Raw genomic sequence first — 22,078 nt, 5'->3', positions numbered from 1 at the left:
GACCTCCCCAGTATCAAACAGCAGCTATACAAGCCTGCAACACAGTGAAATAAAATGATCTCATGAGTCTACATCACAGCAATGGTGTGAGAGTGTTTTGCATTGCCCGGGATCATTATTGGAATCAGGAGTTCATAATCCTTCCCTCACATCAGGCATTAGACTCATGCAGTATGCTAACGACTCTCTGTAATTTCCCTCTCTAAGTGGTTTTGATTGAATCCCTCACTCAGTATAGTGTGAGCCTTTGTTCATGCAGACATTAACAAGGCTCAAGCCAAGCTCTGGGATAAATATTTTAAAAACCACAATGCCACAAGGGATAAGGAAAAATGTGAGATATTGGAACCAAGTGGTGTCTATTCTAAAAACTAAGGACAGTCAGTGATAGTGTTTAAAGTCCTTCACATTTACATGGAAACAGTGCTAGAGCAAATGAAGACGTATGGACCACTAGGTAACATGGAAACCATGACGTTTAAGTGCTTAGATCAGTACTCTTCTAAGAGCTGGGATTTGGATGCAGGTTGCATTGGGCTGTTCCATCAGCAGTGGATGCCAGTATTCAACTGAGGTTTCAGATGACTACTGATATATGTACCTCCTTACTTATGACTACTTACACCTACAGTAGTCCCCAAAGCCTGAGAGAACATAGTTTCAGCTGCATAGATTAGTCACAGTCAAAGACAGATTGGGTAAGAATTACCAAGGGCGTTTACATTAAGATTCCTCCTCCTTCACTCAGATACTGGTGTGGAGGGGAGGAGAGATGAATGGTTCAGCTGGACTCCAGAGAGACTGCTATTGCTTTCTGCTGTTAAGCATCTACTCAAGGCACAGACGAAAGCTGGTACCTCAAAATACAGCAAATGATAGAAGAGTTTCTTGCCAGGTCGAAACACCAACATTGCATCTTGAAATCCACTATCGAAATGTATGGACAGTCGGAGCATTAGGCCATTCCCCACTAAGCAGTGGAAAGGTACAGTATGCCAATGCCATGATGCATGTATGTCTTCTGCTTCTGCTGAAGGGCTTTTGACCTGTCATCAGCACCGCTGGGCACACACAGGATCTGTCAGTCACTGCTGTCAGTGTTAACCTCATCCCAGAATCTGTCAGGGCCAGGGATCATTCATGGGGACCCGCCATCGCTTCATGTGAACCAATGTCACTGGCTCAGTGACATTCAGCCGAGACAATCATTCCTGTGAAAAAGCATAATGTTAAATGTTGTGTTCTTTCTCTAATGTTGTCAATGAAATTCTGGATTTAGCTATTTTTCTTTACCCACAGAGTACCACATACCCTACTGCATCCCTATGTGATTTCTCATGCAGGCAGAGAGAACCCTGACAAATCTGCTTTTCCTTACATCTCATTCACAGTTCCTGGCCCATTAATGCATCACTTCTCCAAACAGTCAAAGAGGTGTAGAAAGATATAAACCAACCTCCTGCTGCTCTCACTCTACTGAGGATCACGAAAAGAGGGGGGGGGAAGTGTATCACAGTAGGACCTTCTTGCCTAACTGCCTGGCTCCTGCTTGGGCACTGCCAGGATTCTACAGCTTGTGCTGGCACACGTGCACTCTGCAGTCCTCGTATACCACAGCATATGGGGAAAATGTAGATCTGCTGCATTATTTAGTGGGCCCCATAAAATGCACAGCGCAAATGATGAATAGTGCCGTAGAGAGACAGCGGAGCATCTACTCAGAGAGGCACGCAACACAGCCCTGATAGCTCAGACCCAGAGCACACCAGTCAATACTCAAATATGGCAGCTAGTAATCCATTACAGAGAACACGCTGAAATACCACCCCCAATTCCCTAATTTTCCTTATGCTCCAGGGAGCCCTCTAATCCAATGAGAGGAGCACACAAAGACTCAGAATAAGGAGCTTGGATAGCAAAGTGGAAAATACTAGTGTCTTGGTCAGGAGAATTATGTTGCTAATGTAACACTGCGTTTTAGATACAGTTCTACTGTACAGTGTACACTGAAAGTTATCACATGATGTATTAGAACCTGAATAAGGTTTAAAATCAAATAGATATGCCATTTTAAAGTCAGCAGTGTTAATAAATAGCAAAGCCTGTCTTTACCAAGCTTCATCAGTTTGGAGAGGAATTAGCAGAAGCTAGCAAGCCTAGTAATGTAAGATATGAAGTTTATTATGCACTTTTCACTGAGTGAAAAACCTCAAAGCACAACATAAAATATAATATCAAGCAGATTATTTTTTTAAAAGATAAAAAACAAACAAATAGATTTTTTAAGTGCAGATTTGAAAATTTTCAGAGTCTGAGGAGCCGCTCTGGTGGTCCGGGAGAGTATTCCACAGATGGGTAGCAGCTGGACAGAGCTTGGTCTTGGGGGTAAAAAGTCAAAGACTGTTAGTAGATATTTTACAGGCCCACAGACGGTGCTCACTTCCTGGTTTTAGTATCTAAAACGCCCTCAAAATGTTGGCAAAGAGCAGTGACGTAGATTTTCAAAAAGCCCTTAATCCCTCCCCCTCTGCCTCCTGCGGTCAGCTCTCTGTGTTAACGTGGACAATGATGAAAGTGCATCTTAAGTGCAGAAAATATAATAGTGAATGAAAGGGGTTGAGGGGCAAAATAACCAGCAAAATAACTAATTTAGAAGATCAACAGGGTTCTCAAAAGGTGTCGAAAGGCTTTTGGCACAGTCTCCAAGAGGCAGATCACGATTGCCACAGTATAAAGCAACCTCATCCGATAATTATGTCATGTCATCTGGGAACAGCTCGGGCAAATAAAACTTACTCTAAAATGACTCTAAAATATGCATACTTGGACCAAAATGTTTTGCTTGTGAATACTAATCTATGGATGTGGGCCTTTAATGAAATCCAATGTATCTGACATGGCTTTCCAGCTCGCCAGACCAGAGTCTTTTCCATTCAAAAGCATACACTTAATCTGCAATTTCACAACCTACCTTACAGTAAAGCCAGCTATGAGCTATGAAACAATATGATATTTCAAATTGTAATATTAAATGATAAATGCATTTTCTAAATGTATCTTTGCCCATAGAAATGATACATAGTACTGTGTATAATGTGTGTTCGAGTGTTTCCCATAATTGGTGGCGACAGATGTTGTTATTGGCTGAAGGAAATCTGAACAGAGATTGTTTTGGTTGAAGTAGATATTGTTCATCTATATTGTGTGGATAATTCATAATTGCGGGACTGGTGGTCTAATTATTGGTGATTCATTTGGCAGGGAAATTAAAAATGAGGAGATGATAATGAAGATGATGCTAAATAAAAACAACGAAATAAAGCTACTGTGCAAAGAGTGAGATTCCATGGTTATTATGGTTATTTCCTAACATTATAATTATTTCACTCACATTATCTCATACTTGGAACATTCATCAGGTATACGCTACACAATACAGATGGACACACACACACGCCCCTGACCTTTACTTACCAAAGAAATGTTAATGTAGCCAGGCTTTAACATCATCCAAGCTCCACCGAGATGCTGACTCAATGCCAGAGGAGGAACCGTAATATACTTAACTGGACCGTACATTGGGAGGCTGCTTTGCACCCAACGTTGAGGTATGAGCAGTCCTCTCTAGATGTGTGTCTAAAGTGCACCCGGGAACACAACACAGCCTGCAGACTCCCAGATGGAAGGCTTAGTGTTTTCCAGATGTCAGACATCCTACAGCGTTTCAGAGCCGCTGCACTCACACCACAGAATGACTCATTACCCACAGCTAGCGGACCACAACCTCCCTCCCGTACCTGGGTGAATTTGGTAGTCGCCGTTCCGATGCTTCTGAAGATGAAATATCAATCATCAGAAGGACGTCAGCACGCTTCTTGCAGGGCGCTGACGTTGACGAGTGAGGAGCTGGGGATCGCAGCCGTTGTGATTTACAGGCGAGTTACGCAGGTGACAGGTCGGGATGGGGAAAGAACAGACGGATCTCTCTGGCTCACCTGCGCGGGAGCGCTGAATCAGCCCTCTGGGGGCAGTTATGAACCCAGTCGACTCCACAATGCAGAGATGAGGTGGCCATTGTCTGAGCACCGTGGTTTTCCCGCCTGTAATGCAGGTGACAAGTAGGGTATTCGCCGTTCTCAGGCCAATATGTTTCTCTGAGTTGCAGCTCTGCTGTCATGTTCACTGAATTAAGAGATGAATGGCGGCTCAGGGATGGCTGTGTGTGAGTATGCCTGTGTGTCTGCGGGCGTGCACGCGTGTTGATTTTATTATCGTCTTAATAGTCAATGCTCAGTAGCTCTTGAGCAATGCATCTAGCTAAAGCAGTGGTCCATGTTCTTGATGTGGTTCTAGAGCCCATTGTGGCTGTGTGTCCAACAGTTAAGAATGATTGTTATGGTTTCATTCAGCAGGGTGTTCTCTCCCTCACTGCAGAGCAGTGGCTCTGATTGATGGAACATTCTCCGCCACACTGCAGAAGGGTGACTCTGATCGGTGGAAAGTTCTCTGCCACACAGCGGAGCAGTGGCTCTGATTGGTGGAACATTCTCGGCCTCACTGCAGAAGGGTGACTCTGATTGGTGGAATGCCTGGAGCCTGCCTGCCAGATGGGGTACAACAGAGCAAAAAGAAGCAGCAGCTGGCAAGAGGCAAGTGAGTAAGGTTATATCTAAGACAGATCATTCCAAATGGAGGAATGTACCCCTTTCAGTGACTGCCTCTCTTTAACAAACTGGTTTGGTTCAGCACTTCTCACCGCTGACTCACTGTTGAGTTTTTTTCAATGGAAATGTGTCTTGTCTCTATTTAAAACTCACCATTGCGCAGTGATCCATGATAATGAGGAGCTTTATAATGTGTAATTGCACGTGTGACTTCTAATTTCATAACTCGTTCTGCCCAGTCAGTGTAACTCGTGTTCTTATCTTCAAGGTTTTATGGAAACCAAATTGAATGAATAAAATGGATAAACAAAAATGTAATTTACCTATAGACATCACTGATGCCTTTTGACATTACATTACGCGGATGCGGATATCCAAGGTGAAATTTATTATGCACATATACAATATAAAACAATATAGGGCGGCCTGTAGTGTAGTGGTTAAGGTACATGACTTGGACACAGAAGGTCGGGGGTTCGATCCCCGGTGTAGCCACAATCAGATCTGCACAGCCATTGACAAGGCCCTTAACCCTGCATTGCTCCAGGGGAGGATTGTTTCCTGCTTAGTCTAATCAACTGTACATCACTCTGGATAAGAATGCCAATAATGTAATGTAATGTAACATATAGTCCTGAAATTATACCCCCTATCCAAATAATACTTTCTATACATATTCAGTAGAACTGAATTACTGAAGGTTACAAGAGCATCAATTCTGACCAGAAACATTCATATTTTATAACTACGTCTCCCCTCAACATCTCCCACTGACCTGCGTTTCTGCATCCAGTATGCAAGTGTTGTAGCAGCCTGGCAGCATGTCCTGGCCTGCGGGGATATCTTCGCATACCCCATTGCAAAGATCAGAAACATGCTTCCACATGGGGCAGGAAACTGACCAATACTATTGCACGTGATTCATTTATTCTGCGCCCTTATTTTCACATGGGATTCAGGAGTGACCCTGGTAGCACAATGCACCGTTCAACAATAGCAATTCACACGCAGTGTAGCACATAGCTAATGATGCGACTGAAGGTTCACGGTCAATAACCTGTATGGATTTTCATGAATTTGAGAGGTTAGTGTAATTTGTGACTCATGTCAACTACAGCTGAAGGACACTGTTCATTTTTATAACAAAGCCCCCCCCCCTCCTGAGCCCAGGTGTGACTCATCACTCGTCTCTCACTCCAGTCATAACAAAATGCTAACATCATTGGAATGCTAAGTATGAAAACTACTGGAAATTTCATGAACTTGATGTTCAATATGACACCACCATTCCAGCCAAAACATACAGTTTCAAAGCCATTCAAGTGTATGGTAGCTAGCATCGCTCTCACTCTCATTTCAGCTTGAAATAGAGTGAAGATACGAGCACTCCTAATCTTTCTTCTTTCCGGGGGGCTTCTGGCCCTTCCCAGACCTCATCAGCCTTGACCCTCTCCGGCTTCAAGCCCACACCATGAGGAAGCCTGGAGGACTATATGCATCTCCACACCCCACTGAATTCCATATTACTATATATCTCTCTGCTTGGACAGCCTATTTTATCAGCTAATTTAACTACCGCTGGCTGTAACCAGCCCAACCCATTTCATTATTTTCTATGCTAAATCCCTAACTACATTTCTGTTATGTTTCAACTATCTTAACTATTATGTTGGGCCAGCCAGCAGAGGATGGGCTCCCCTGCTAAAGCTGGGTCTCAGCCATTTTAAATGGGCCACCATTTGAGTGTTTTTATTCAGACTTGTTTTTTTGTTTTTTTTGGGGTGGGGGGGTTTACCTCAATTGCTTTTTGGGGGCTTGTTTTTTTTGCCCAATTTCTCTTCTGTATTCCCACTCTAAAGCATCTTTGCGTCAGCGTCTCTGTAAAAAACACGAAACCAAAAGGGCAGGACACTTATAGAAGAAATGTATGTTGATTGAAAAAGAAGTCCCATTGCACAGCAATGTTACACATTAAATAAAGACATTTAATTGTTTAGTAAAAAAGCACTGAGTGTACTGGAACTGAAAACACAGCTGTCATTGCCCATTATCCACGCATTTTCTCTAATTTATTGTAATTAAAGAGAAAGAAGGAGGGACAGATAGCACATAATGATGTACAAGATAAGAGTTAAACATAAATAACAAATACCATTAGGAATTTGAGGATGCTTGGCATTTGCACAAAGCAGTGCATACACTTTGCAGGGCTCACATAATTACTGACAGTCCTTGGTGGTTGTAAGGAAATTCTCTCTTTCTCCCTCATTTTCCCCCTCTTTCAACACACCACATTAACAGCTGAGCAGAGAGATAAAAATAACGGCCGATGAAAATAAATGTGCTCGCCATGAATAAAAAACTAGCAAAGAGGGACAGTCCCTGTGGATGAGGGATTCTTCATAGAGCAGCAGGCTGAAAATGAGCTTTAATTATTAAAGCGCAATAACCAGAGAGAGACAGAAAAAGACAGAGAGAGAGAGAGAGAGAGAGAGAGAGGGAGAGAGAGGGAGAGAGAGGGAGAGAGATACTGAAACGCTTTGGGAGAAAGGCAAGCGGGACCGATAGAGGGCAGGGGAAATGTGACGAAGGCGATAAGGCCAGTCTACAGCTAACGGCCCCTGTCCCTTAGGACATGAGGAGAGACACATCATCTATCTTGCTTAAAAGAGTTCCCGGAGGGAAGCCTTGCCACCATCTATATCTACATCTCCAATGACTCCGAAAAAAAGGTCTTTCTTTCCCCTCACTCAAACTCGAAACTTTTTTGAGAGGGGTAAAGGCCTTGGATGCTTGTATGCCTAATGAATCGCAGTGAATCAAAGGCTTCCGCCAAAGCAAGGGCTAGTTTAATCATTAACTGAATACAGGCTTGACAGGATACCAAGTACCTGTATTCCCTGTCTCACAACTTTATGCAGGTTAATGTTGAGAGCGCCAAAGGCTAACGAAGTCCAGGCTAATAATTGGGCATATACCTGTAGTTGCTGGTTTGATAAGAACAGTGGCAGGGGGTGAACTGCACTGTTGGACCCTAGCGTACATTCAACACAATACAGTAGGTATCTCTTTTGGTAACCTGACAAGTTGACAGTCTTGTTTGACATCTTCACGCTCCCTGTGGGCTTAAAGTGTTAAACTGAGGGCAGTTCCCTGTAGGTGGAACTGAATCCCTGTCTGGATGGTAAATACTTATCTGTGTTTTCCTTAGATATTGGCCATGTTTTCAAACTCACAAGGCCATGCAGACCTTCTCATACATATAGTGCTGCTCCATTTCCTTCCAATACAGCATGATACTACCACACTCAGTATACTACATCCATATAATGCATCCATATTAATCACAAAAAAAATATGTCTGATATGTTTTGAAATGCTGCATTTGCCGAAAGCCTCAAAAGACAGGAAATTACATTAATCAGCCCTAATGCTAATGTAGCAAGGTTAGCTCGGCTAGTTTGCTAGTGCAGCAAAGTGCAGGAAAGCGAAGGCTCGTAGCAGGTCACCTTTAGCTGAGTGGTAACACATTTGCCTATTAAATCCTTGAGGGATTCCCTTAAGGATAAGAATCTAATTCCCAACTCATAACTGCAGATGCTCTGTGTTTCAACCAACCGGGTGCTTGACTTAATAAAAAAATGTCACGCAGTCCTCATGTTCATGTTCATGACATTATTCACTTTGAGAACATGGGCTGTTTCATATGGCTCCATATGGGCAATTCATCATCATCTATGGACAATTCATCATCAGAATTTCTGAGGTTTATGACAGCCATGAATGTACAAAAAACAGACATGTCTCAAAATGACTGGCAGAACAAAAAGTCTTGTGTCAGGATCCATTACATTTAAATTGACTCACAGTTGTGCAGACTTATAAGCAAATTGTTAATGGGTGTACAAAACATAGTACTGATATAATGTAGAATACTAAAATCAATATTTCGCAAACCCATGGTGATTGTAGTCCTCCTGTGAAATGGCATTGCTTTTTAAATTGCAGAGATAGTGACATTCAAAATATAATAACGGTTTTATATTGAAGAGCTGGCAACATGAACATATGGTTGGAATGCACCCTCAGTGATCACTTTGTTAGGAAGACCTGTACACCAGTTAATGCAATTATTTAATCAGCTTAGTTGTGGCAGCAACTAAATGCATGAAAGCATGCAGACGTGGTCAAGAGGTTCAGCTGTTTTGCAGAGCAATGTCAGAATGGGGAATAAATGTGAGCAAAGTGACTTTGACTGTGGAATGATTCTCTCTTGTCTTCTCTCGTGTTTGCAGAGAATGGTGCAAAGAACAAAACATATCCAGCGAGAAACAGTTCTGCGGACAGAAACACGTTATTTATGACAGTGGAGAAGGGCCAGAATGGTCAAAGCTGACAGGAAGTTGACAGTAACACAAATGACTACACATTACAACAGTGGTATGCAGAAGAGCATCTCTGAACACACAACGCATCAAACCTGTGGATAGGCTACAGCAGCAGAAGAGTTGCCTATCTTTAGAAAGTCTAAAAAAAAAGTCTAATAAATACCTACTAAATTGCTCACTGAGTGTATCAACATGTATGACAACATGACGGCGAAACTGTGAAAGAATATCATCTCCCAGTACTATAAATCAGACCTTTCTCTAACCTGGTTTTTCTGTACTATTCACTAAGCTTGTAGGTTCAGGCTGGGGATATACCTCCTTTTACAGAAAACCAACCCCTTTGATTTTCATTCAGTTTATACTTGTCCATCTAATACAAAATATTCATGGCTGCAAAACAGAGAAGGGGAAGAAAGCCTTCAGATGAACATCAAAAAAGGAATGAAAGGGAGAGAAACAGGCACATGACAGCTCAAATATGTCTATCTTTGTGATTCCTGAAACTCAGGAAAAGCAGATTGCCTGAAAACTGACAGCTAAGACTCCCAACACAGCAACCGAGAAAGATTAATCAATGTGTACATGCAATAAAATAAAATAAAACAGACTTCTGTTTGACTCAATTTGTCAATTAATAGTTCATGAGCTTTACCCTGTTAGAGTTGCCACTCCACTCCACAGCCTAATTGCTTTTTCCTGCACGCCTTGGCTCCCCATCACAGGCGAGCATTTCGACCGGTCTTACACAATAAAAATGTAAAAATCAGGGCAAGATCAACTTGGCTTGTAAGGTTTCCTGCAAATGTGAGGATGGAGTGTGTGAGATGCCAAATGGTTATCTACGGTATTGGGCCACTCCATCACGGGATGGGGCTACACCATCACGGGATGCAACCTAGAAAGGAGACATGGCCAAAGTTGGGAATGTCTGGAACAGAGGTTTTAAGGCAATGAGGTGCCAAGGGAAATGCATCATTTTGCCATTGTACCACCACATGGAAAAGATAGCTTGCTTTCTGAATACCGGTGGATTGTGAGGACAAAAGTGTGACACTAAACCTACTCAGCCGGATAAGGCAGAATGAAGAGAGGCAAGTCATCCTCCTTGTTCTATGCTCTCACGTACTCCATAATAGGCAAATTTATCAAAGTCAGTTTTGTCTAACTGCACATCCAGGTTAATTGCAGTCCCTTTTTCTCTTCTCCCAGTAAATTGAAAGCGCAAGGAGATGCAACGCCCACGCATCTCGGAGAGTTCAAGGAGGATGCAAACAAAACTTTCGACATTACGGTGTGTGTTCGGCCGCCCCCGCCCGCCCCCGCCTTTGGCACATTGATACGGGATAATTCCATTTTTTCCAGCTCGCAGACCGTGGAGACCCGGGGGACCGCGGCCGCCTCGCTCCCAGGCGACAGGCATATTGTGCGCCATCTGGTCCTCGGCCAGCTCCCTCGCGCCGCTCCGAGCCGCCTGCCCGCGTGCCGACCTCTCTGTCAGCCGACGTCCTCCGCCACCCTCGCCGGAATCTGTCAACCCCCCCCCACACACACACACAGCTCCGTCCCATCCGCCCTGCTTACTGTACCATCCACATTTTCCTTTACCGTGTAACTGCTGAAGAGGCTGTCTCTCATTTTAAGGTCTGCCTGCACCTTTATGCGGTGGGAGGACCGCGGGTCAAACGGGTGTCATTTTAACAAGCGCCCCACCCTGCAGAGTCTGCAGAAGGCTAATAGGCAAAGCTGAAGGAGGAACCGCTGACTGACGCAGGGGTCCTCGATCCGACGTGAGGTCCTCCGCGACTGGACCCCCGCAGAATGACGGGCCACCCGTGGGTCGAACCAATTAGCGGTTTAATTGCTGATTTGCATAGTACATCGCTGAATTACGTCCACTGACAGGCCCACAGTTTGAAGAGGGAGGACAGATATGAGATATTGCTGTCCTGGAACGTCGAGGAGTCTGCTGCAGATTTCCAACCCAACACAGGAATAAAGTCATGTGCTGCATTAAAAATGTCTCCTTTAAAGCCGACCAGCTGAGCTGTTTGTCTTTGCACCAACCCTGTGATCAGTCATGAGTAACTGTGTAACTTCCCTGTCCAATGACAAGCCTTCAGATAAGAAATTGCTTAGTCCATTTAAAAGTAATTTACTTTACTGTTATCACATGGATGAATGCATTCTTGAGATTACATTTCTATTTTGAAAAAAGCCATTCATTAGACCATTGGTTTTCATTGTTTTAGAAGCTTCATAACACACACAAGTTCTTATATATTTATTTCGTTTTTAATTAATTTCGTTTTTTCACCTCATTTGCTGTCCTACTTTTTCCAATTACTGTAACAATTCATACAAAAATGAGAATGTATTTAAATGAGATGACAATTGAACTAAACCTTCAAATAACGCACTTTCAAAATGACACACATATTCCAAATAATAATTATCTCCCTCCCACTGGCTATTGAAAACTTCCTGTCACCTGTCTGTTCTAGCCCCATTGGCGGAATGAGGTGTGCTCAGCACAGCAGAAACCCTAGCTGGGCTACAATCCACCTCCTCAGACTGCACCATGGCCCCACTTAGCTATTCTTTCTTTCATTATTATTTATCTTCCATTGGAATATCTTCCATTGGACGGCCTGTAGCATAGTGGTTAATGACTGGGACCCGCAAGGTCAGCGGTTTGATCCCCGGTGTAGCCACAATAAGATCCGCACAGCCGTTGGGCCCTTGAGCAAGGCCCTTAACCCTGCATTGCTCCGGGGGGATTGTCTCCTGCTTAGTCTAATCAACTGTACGTCGCTCTGGATAAGAGCGTCTGCCAAATGCCAATAATGTAATGTAATGTAATGGAATAATAATGCTATAGATAACTGTGTTCAGATAGATTAGCTGGATAGGGATATTTGTTTTGTTTTGTTCAGGTAACTTTACACTTATTGATTATAGATGAGCCTTCTGTGCCTTATTGGCGATATCGCACTTGTGTATGCTGGAGACAAACACGTAATATTTTCCCACTATTGGAAGTTAATCTGGAAAAGAGCATCTGCTAAGTGATTGTAATGTACTATAATTGTATAATTTCTCACAGGCAGAAGTCACCTGCATAGGGGCACATCCAATTGTTTCTATGGCAACATTACCAGCAAGATATCACCAGCAGCTGATTGGGAAAACAACAGTGATTGTGAGAAATAACTGTATGACTGTGTATTACGCCAAGTAACCAGTAACCAATGGCAAAAGTTAAAAATAAAAAAAACTGGGAAGAGGTGGTATAGTCACCACGAGAGGGTGGCTCTACTTTGAAATTCTTGGTTGTAAACATCTCATTGAAAATAACAAAGGCAATTGTGGCCTGTAGGAATGACCCTGAAGTTACTTCTGATTAAGCTGTACTTCTTTCATATTACAGATAACTGTCCATTAATGTGTTCCCCAGCATAGTTTAATTCTTAAAATGAGGGAAAACAATCTATTTACCTCAAATTTGGCAACTGTACTGTATTTAATTACTGTATGTGGCCACGTAATCTACTTGCTTGTGCTTTTAAATTACTTATTCTGTTTAAAAATGGAAGTTCAATTGTTGGTGATTGAATGATAATGGAAGCGAGAGATATGCTGTTGTAGTCAGCCTAAAAGCACAGTGTTTGAAGGACAACAGAGAATTAGCAGGCGAGCAAATTCACAGCTATCATCAATCCTGGAGACAGAGGCTTGCCTGTAGCATGATAAACATTATTAACCAGACCCTAGGGCACCCGGAATTGAAAGCATTTTCAAGATTTTTCCTTCCAGCACGTTCACCATATTTCACCTGCCAAAGGCTGCATATGTTGCCAGCTGAATTCTACATTTCATCGCAGGTCTTAAAAAAAGCACATTTCTCACTCAATGAGAAATCCTCTCATTGAGGATTTCAGCACAGCCCAAATATCATTCTAATGTGATTACAGTTCCCTAAATGCAGAACTAACATCAGAGCTATGAAATGAATTACTGGTCAAATCCCATAATTTTCTTGAGAGGAACAGAAATGTGCATAATCACTGGGCTGAAAAGCTGACGGTGATCAGAGCAAGTTTAATATTTATGATGGGAGTGCCTGTGACCAACACGTGGGCTAATGCCTTCTTGTAATCACATTTACATTTGCTCAAAGTTTGATTTGATTGCTTCGTGTCTAACAAGCTGCAATGTCTGTCTATCGCTCACTCGGGCCGGTAGCTAAATTAAAGCTCATTTTATTCTGCCTTCTTGCCTGTTCAAGGAGCACAGAGTGTACTTAAGCCTGTGAGCTCTGAAATCAAGCAGTAGTGCACGTCAGCGGAACTTCATACCGCATGAAAGGCCGATGCGCTTCGGAACTTCATAAATCAAAATGTAAAAGTACAATTATTAACATAGTATTTAAGTTGTAGACCAGTGGTAAAAGAGCAACAACACACCAACGGTTTTTAAAATAGTGTCCTGAAGTGCGATGTATGCACTGTATCGTACAGCCTATATAGTACAATTCAGACTTCGGATTAAGAAAACATTTCAGACTCCCTGTTGCAGTTTCTCATCATTTACAAGACAATGGATAAAAAGTATATGAGTTCAATATTTTTGACTAATTAAATACACACGGACATACTCATGGAATGCGAGCTGAGCACTGCAGTGAGGCAGTGTTCATTAGCCTATACCAAGTCTTCAAACATGATCAAGTTGTCGACAGATGACATGTATGCTTTTTCATACAATCACAGTTATATACCAGAGGTGGGCAATACGGGCTGCATCTGTTTCTGGTTTTCATGCCAACTTCTGTCCTTAATTACTTAATTAACTCTGACATTCTACGCCAAATGACATTTTAGCTACATTTCTTGATATGTGCATAAATGACAGCCAAAGACTGTTTTGTGTCCCTATATCAAACATTTTACTGTGACCTAATATATAAGGGAACTAGTGTTGGTGCATACAGCCAATTAGCTCATTTAGCAAGGGTAACTTGTAGAAACAGAAGTCTGCAAACGCACTGGCCCTCCAGGACTGGATTTGCCCATCCCTGTTATATACAATATGTATTATTCAGTGTCCAGAGTGCTTTCACTTTAAAGTTGTATTGCTCATCGGGCAACAATCTTAAAAACAATATCTGCAACTCTGCCATAAATATCAGTGACTGCCTACAGTAGCCATCAGATCCCAGTGACATTTGGGAGCATGGACCTGTATATCTTTTGTAACAGAATGAGAAACAGTTGGGGAAAATGGTGGCGAAACATCAAAACCAGCTTCTGAAGTGGCTGTGTGCGGCACTCTAAAAAAGGCCTAACGAGCTCTTTATCTTCAGTCCTGTTTGAGCCCAGAGCTGGAGGACCCGCCCACTTCCTGCGAGCCCAGCCCAGTAATTACTGACCACTCCGACTCATAGTGTAGTTCGCCCTCTCCAATCAAAGGACTGGCATTCAAATCAAAGTGGAACATGGATTGTGAAATTACCCTTGACACACAATAGGCTATTTTCTCCCCCACGAACTCACAGTGATGAAGAGTGTATTAAAACTTAAGAGCGTCTGTGACTGTGGTACCGTGTTTTAGGGCTCACAGACATACACATCGCGAGCAGGAGAAAGGTCCCCTTTTGTGGACAAACTTCACCCTACCTTCCTGTAGACGATCATGTTGGGAGAATCCTCGTCCGGGTCGGCCGTCCCCACGGCCCCCTGGTCCCGAGACCCCTGAGCCATCGGCAGTCTACAGTCCTGGGTTTGGACAGAAAAGACACCAGGACTGAGATCCAGGATTCATTCCATGGAGAGCCACAGAAATATCCAGCCTCTCCTCCCCGAATGGGCTTTCCTTGGATCAGTTCGGTTCACCGTTTTACGAGCTCTGGCTGTGTCATAGCGCCTGGCTGCCAAGTGCTGTCAAGCTGTCAGGCAATGCGTGAGAAAACATACCTCACACCCCAGCTCCCCCACACCACTGTGGGGTTTCTCATAAGGTCATATCTACACAACTACACAATAGAAAAGGAGGAGATACATTTAGCGAAATGTTTCGGGTCACAATTACAGTAATGAGAGCTATCCGGTTCGATATACTATACCCAGCTGCGTTATTCAAACTGAAGAGCGGCAACGGTTTTTAACACATGGAAATAAAAACAATGCCGTGGGTACAGTGGAAATATGAAACCTTAAAACATAATCAAAGTTTCATTCATGCAAGTCGGGAAATGTTTTCTCTTAATCAGGGTTAAGCAGCTGTAGGGGTCCTCGCACGGGACTCCAAATAACGCAGGGATTTTACTCTCTACGAAACCGGGGCGCCAGTTAAACGTTGTGTAGCAGTATAACTGCAAAAAGTAATCAGTCTCATAAAATTACTATTATCAGAAATATCTAACCACAAATTTAGTATTTTAATTAATAATTAAAATAACCAATATTAATGATTAAACATACCGATAACCTGAAGGTTGGAAGTTCTTCGAAAGACTGCTTTAACTCGGCTCTCATGTCTATGCGATTCCAAAACGGACACCGGGGTTTAATAAAATATATTTATTAAACAAACATACAACCACATAACAGATAAACGAACGGGAATTAGTAGGGAAATTTAGTTGGGTATGTGTGTGTGCGTGTGTGTGGCGCGCGCAAGCGCGCGTGTCGCTAGAGTTCTGGGTGTGGTAATGAGTTAGAGTTAGCTGTGAGAAGGGACTACTTGCGTAGTTTTACTCTATATATGCGCAAAAGACGGCGAATCAATTCACGTACATATATATGTAGCTAAACAAACACATTACAATGGTTGGATGGTAAATATTGAAACACAGATTCACAAAAACAGTTAAGACTAAACTAAACACTGGCTATGCCTGAATGTTTGTTTTCTTACTGAGTCCATACGCATTGCTGGATCCAAAAGACATGCTGTCCTTGTAGAAGCGGCGATGGTGCTGTGAATGGTGTCCGGGAGAGATGCGCAGGCTGGGGTGTTCCCGTCTTAGCAGCGCGTTGTCGTCTGATCCGCTGGTCCTTTTCCAGGTGTAAAAGTTCGTTGCTGTTTCGTTGTTGGGCTTTATTGGGGTAAACTGATGTAGCGTTCCGCGTACAACAATTTCCACTCACTATAGGCCACGTAGTTACCGCGAGGTAACTGGGTGTGTCCGTAGGCCTGGTAGTGCGCTGTGCAGCATTCAGCCTCTGTCCGAGTCTCGGAGCAGATGAGCTGAAGCGACTGGCCAAAAGGGGTGCGTCGAAGAGAAGAAGCAGAAGAACAGAAGAAGCAGAAGAGAGATCCCAAGAATGTGTCTTGCTCTTATACGGGACCGTTTATTGCTCCCGCCATTACGGGATTGGCTGAACCAAGTTAGACGTCATTCGTGGTGGACGTCGCAGAATTCTCCTGTGGGAATGTGGAAGTTGTAGTCCCTACATCCCCCCTGTGGTCTCAGGATGCGGCTGAAGCCAGTGTTCCTCGAGAGCACAAAAGTCAGTTCACAGTCCACAGGTCAAGTACATTGGGTCGGTAACACAGTTCACAATTGACTGACAAACATCCAGGCATTTATCAACAATTAACTAAACTGGTCTAAAACACATGATACAAACAATGTGAAACACTAAGGTCGAACAGTGAATACATTGTCACAAAACATGAGAAACCTTGGTGAAAGGGTTAGTCGTTTTGTTAGTTCAGGTGTTTTGTTAGTTATTGGATGGTGTCCAGAAGGTGGAGCACCAACAGGAATGACCCAGCCATGAAAATGTTCAGATGATGTAGGGGTCTAGGATGGATTGGCTGTAGCCTTTTTGGAAGTCTTGTTCAGACTGACCAATTGTTCTAGTCCCTACAGTCAGGTTGCTGATGAGGGTTGTCATCTGAAATATGTGGGGGCATTTTCAAATTAGGGCAGCTTTCTGTATCCAAGCTTAACCTTATGGCTGTGTCATCAGGAAGGAAATGGAGAGGTGGTCTCATTTCTAAATGATGTGGTAAGCTCACAAGTGGTCTTGTCTTGCTTGGGGAAGAGGTGGAGTAAGGCACACTGGGGTGTGGCAATATACTTGTAAAGATTACACTGTAGTTTCTACATGCAATACTTTACGATGGTTCAGTAGGTGTAGAAAGAAGCAATGAACGTTTACGAGTTATAACAGGTGTCGGATTTAACTCTACAGTACCTACTTACGATCTGCGTTTGCTGCTGCTACATGCAAATCTAAGTGGCTGCTATAAACTACCAGTTTATTTTGCCACCCCCCTTTGGTAGGAAAGGTGTGCAAAAGAAAGTGGTCAAAGCTTCAGCTGGGAGTCTGCCTGTGAAGAGACCACGGCTATAGATCAGTCTTATTCAACGTCTTTTGATGGAGGTTGAACAAGACCAGATAGCTCTTTGGAGTGGTTACTCAAGGCATACACACTACTGAACAAAGGTTAGAGGCTTTAGTTGTCCTCAGAGGAACTGAAGAAGCTCTCTTCAGACAAGGTATCTTCCCTATCAGAGTCATGCTGGTGACTCTGAGGCTTGGGCCTACCGGGTCGGTCTTCTCTCCAATTCCGGCTGAAATCAGAGTGTGAGAAGCGACCACGGTGGCTCTTAACCGGGAACTTACTCACATGCCGTTGTTTTGAGCCATTAGATTTTAATGGGGCAACTTGGGAAGTGCCGGCGGGCTTGGTTGGAACAACGTGCTCAGCTGTTTCCAATACCTCGTTCCTGGGCACAATCCTTAAAGTGTCCCAGACCATTTGGGCTTCATTTCTTAATTCAAGGGCTGAGTGCTGGCCCCTTGAAAACAGTGAAACATGAGTTCGGACGCAGGGGTGCAGGTTGTGCACAAAAAGGGATTTGAAGGCTTGATCTTCATCAAAGCCTGGTCCGTTTCTGCCCTGGAAAAAAGCATGTTTAAGACGTTGGTAAAAGTCTTTTGGTCTTTCTGTACGGCTATGTTTAACCTCCACAGATTTGATCATGGCTGTGGCCTGATCAAACCGTGGCAGGTACTCAGCTACCAACGCTTCACAAACCTTGGGATAGCTGGAACGAACCTGTGGTGGAAGTTGTTCCATAAATGTATGGATCTCTCTGGTTGAGGTTTTCCATACAAGTCGTACCTTTTCTCGATCGGTTGCCCTGGGCAGATCCGAGAGACAGTAGTCAACTTCTCTCAAGTAACTCTGAATGTTAAATTCAGAGTCCTTGGGGTCAAATGTGTGGACATACTTCGCCATGGCCTCTAGCTCCTCAAAGCGAAGACCATGTGAAGTTGCACTAGTCTGCCTGTTTGGAGAAGGAGAGCCTGAAATCACATTTGAATGTGAATGCGTTTCATGCGGAGCTCGACGTCCTCGGTTTGGTTTAGGGGGCGGAGCTACAAAACAGTCATTCTCACAATGGTTGGCAGAAGATGAATTGTCACTGTCAGTGTACTGTACAGAGCTGTCACCTATCCTCTCAGTTATAAAGGGAAAGCTAGCGGGATTAGCGTTGCTTTTTGTGTGCCCAATTAATAACGTTAGATCTCCTCTACCGTGTCCACGGGAGGGTTCCCTGACCTCCTCACGAGAGGGGTGGGCATGGAAGGTGCAGTCCTGTACTTGCCTGACTGTTTCTCCCTTGCGGAGATGGACCACCGTTGGGATGGAGTCCCCCCTTTCCCTCTCCAGGGAAGAGGTGGGCAAACCATTGCATGGGTGGTCAACAGCACTGCAATCTGAGGAGACTGACGAGTCTCCATCAGAGCAAGCTGTGGAACCGGGATCTGACAAACCCGAATCAATTTGTGACCCCCCTTCCCCCGCCTTGTGGTGTAAGGAGGAAGCAGGAGAAGCTGGAGTTGGGCAAGCCTGAGAGAGCAGGCTTACAGAAGAGAGTGGATGTGGTAGCTTGTGGCATCCACTCTTCAACTGAAATAATTCCTCTCTGTAGGAACAAAGATCTGATTCGGCTGAATGCAGATCACGCAAGTATTGTACTGCTTTCTTGCCAACAGTTTGAAGCTCAAGTAAAACACTGGTGTGTTGTCCTTTGAGGTATGCCATCTCTGATTCTAAGTTTTTGTTGCTCTGAAGAGCAAGACTAATCTGTCTGGCAAAATTCAAGACCAGACAACTTAGAATTGGGTCTTTTGACTGGGTGGGGGAGTGACCTTTCTCGTTGATTAAGGAGAACATTTCTTTCCTACAATCAGTGAGGTTCATCTGATTTAGGAAAGCTACGTAGCCAGGTGCTAAACCTTGGGCTAAAAAGGAAAGGTACTCATCAATAGATATGGGTTCCATATCTCACGCCAAATAAAGCTAAAAGCTGAATCAGTAACTTAAGAGGGAACTCTTGAAGTTAACTATTTCACAAGGGCCTTGAGCTCCTAAAAGTTGGCAATGAATTGTTCACCAAAATCACAATCCAACATACAAGTTGTGATGAAGGATAAAAAATTTAAAACGCTCTTTGAATATTCTCTAACTATAGTACAAGGTAGCTATAGCATCACACAGGGACTCGAGTTGCACTAGCGGTACTGCAATGCAACAACAGCAAAATGACCGAACATATGGCGGATATTCAGACCGTAAAATAGGAACTGTGATGCTGATCACATTAATCCAAAATACCAGAATGTGATTGGTTGAAATTACAATTAAATTTGGATTTAAATGTAAAATTTAATTAATTATTAAAATTACTTTGACAAAGTAATTATAATTAATAATACAGTGCGGCTAATAATACTATTATTGATAATACGTATTATACCGGAAGGTAAATGCCAATCAACAAACTACCGTGTAAGATTACGAATGTAATGCCACAATGTTACACGAGGGGGCAGTATATTGAGAAAGCGGCTCATGCAGGCTTTCAAAAATGGTACAAGGGTGACATCTAGCGGTATTTTCAAAAAATTGCACTGGTGGCAATTTAGCTGAGAAAGAATGCCGAGAATTCGTTCTGGAGTCACGTGACATGAGCCAAAGCTCGTCTTTCTCACGCAGAGCTCCAAATTAGGAAGGGGAATTCGTTATGAAGTCACAAGACATGAAATTTGAGCCAAAGCTAGTCTTCCTCACACGGGGCACCAAAATATGTAGGGGTCCTCGCACGGGACTCGCAGGGATTTTACTCTCTACGAAACCGGGGCGCCAGTTAAACGTTGTGTAGCAGTATAACTGCAAAAGGTAATCAGTCTCATAAAATTACTATTATCAGGAATATCTAACCACAAATTTAGTATTTTAATTAATAATTAAAATAACCAATACTAATGATTAAACATACCTGAAAAACCTGAAGGTTGGAAGTTCTTCGAAAGACTGCTTTAACTCGGCTCTCATGTCTATGCGATTCCAAAACGGACACCGGGGTTTAATAAAATATATTTATTAAACAAACATACAACCACATAACAGATAAACGAACGGGAATTAGTAGGGAAATTTAGTTGGGTATGTGTGTGTGCGTGTGTGTGGCGCGCGCAAGCGCGCGTGTCGCTAGAGTTCTGGGTGTGGTAATGAGTTAGAGTTAGCTGTGAGAAGGGACTACTTGCGTAGTTTTACTCTATATATGCGCAAAAGACGGCGAATCAATTCACGTACATATATATGTAGCTAAACAAACACATTACAATGGTTGGATGGTAAATATTGAAACACAGATTCACAAAAACAGTTAAGACTAAACTAAACACTGGCTATGCCTGAATGTTTGTTTTCTTACTGAGTCCATACGCATTGCTGGATCCAAAAGACATGCTGTCCTTGTAGAAGCGGCGATGGTGCTGTGAATGGTGTCCGGGAGAGATGCGCAGGCTGGGGTGTTCCCGTCTTAGCAGCGCGTTGTCGTCTGATCCGCTGGTCCTTTTCCAGGTGTAAAAGTTCGTTGCTGTTTCGTTGTTGGGCTTTATTGGGGTAAACTGATGTAGCGTTCCGCGTACAACAATTTCCACTCACTATAGGCCACGTAGTTACCGCGAGGTAACTGGGTGTGTCCGTAGGCCTGGTAGTGCGCTGTGCAGCATTCAGCCTCTGTCCGAGTCTCGGAGCAGATGAGCTGAAGCGACTGGCCAAAAGGGGTGCGTCGAAGAGAAGAAGCAGAAGAACAGAAGAAGCAGAAGAGAGATCCCAAGAATGTGTCTTGCTCTTATACGGGACCGTTTATTGCTCCCGCCATTACGGGATTGGCTGAACCAAGTTAGACGTCATTCGTGGTGGACGTCGCAGAATTCTCCTGTGGGAATGTGGAAGTTGTAGTCCCTACACAGCCTTGTACAATGAGACTAGTGACAATTATTTTTACATATCACACACAAATGCACAAATGTGTCGTACTGAATAGCAACATTGACAACAAGCTGAATCATACACTCTCTCTCCATTTAGCTTTATCAGTTGACATTTCCGTATTATGCATTCATGGACTGCATTTCTACTTTGAAGGCCTGACACCTGTCACAACATTGATAACAGTGCCTCGGTAGGATAATGTATCAAAGTGAGGTGAATACCAACCAGTTAAATACATCAACCCTGGAAGTGAAAGTTATCTTTGTTCATTCAAGTGTACAAATAAACAGCAGTTTCAGAAATAAAGCTCTTAAGTTTTTTTTCCTCACAAAGCAGGGAAAACATGGACCTCTCTCTCCTCGAAATGATTTTCTTTCCCCCTTCGGTCTGGTTAGGCCCTGCCATGAATTCACTTCTGCCTTGTTAGCAAACAGAGAAATTCAAGTGCAACAACCCAGCACCACTGATAAGTAAAGTCCCCTTCTGGTCTACAGCCAGAAAAGCTATTATCTTTCAAACCACACTCTCTTCTGATTTCCCATCCAGTACTTCAGTGGTGTTAATGACATGTGCGTAGATAAACAAAGATGACGCAGTTGAAGCCATGCAAGTAAATTCATGTAAGAACGGCCATCAATACATTGGGTATCCAATAAACCTGCAAGGTACCCTGTGAGATAATTTCTAAATGACAGCTTTGCTGCAACAGCAAGAACC

At 43.3% G+C, this 22,078-nt stretch overlaps 1 protein-coding gene across 3 annotated transcripts in view; it reads right to left on the bottom strand.

Annotated features, from left to right (window-relative positions):
• Window positions 1–22,078, bottom strand: part of LOC133135669 (regulator of G-protein signaling 6) — a 110,012-nt gene that overhangs the window by 72,312 nt on the left and 15,622 nt on the right. For all 3 annotated transcript variants that reach the window (XM_061252857.1, XM_061252875.1, XM_061252866.1), the window contains exon 2: window positions 14,731–14,829. In XM_061252857.1, the coding sequence (XP_061108841.1) occupies window positions 14,731–14,814 (84 nt within the window). In that variant the 5' untranslated portion in view covers window positions 14,815–14,829. The remainder of the gene's footprint in view (window positions 1–14,730; window positions 14,830–22,078) is intronic.

This window comes from Conger conger, chromosome 1 (genome assembly GCF_963514075.1).
Source record: "Conger conger chromosome 1, fConCon1.1, whole genome shotgun sequence".
NCBI lineage: Eukaryota > Metazoa > Chordata > Actinopteri > Anguilliformes > Congridae > Conger > Conger conger.
This window is presented reverse-complemented; position numbering and strand designations above follow the sequence as displayed.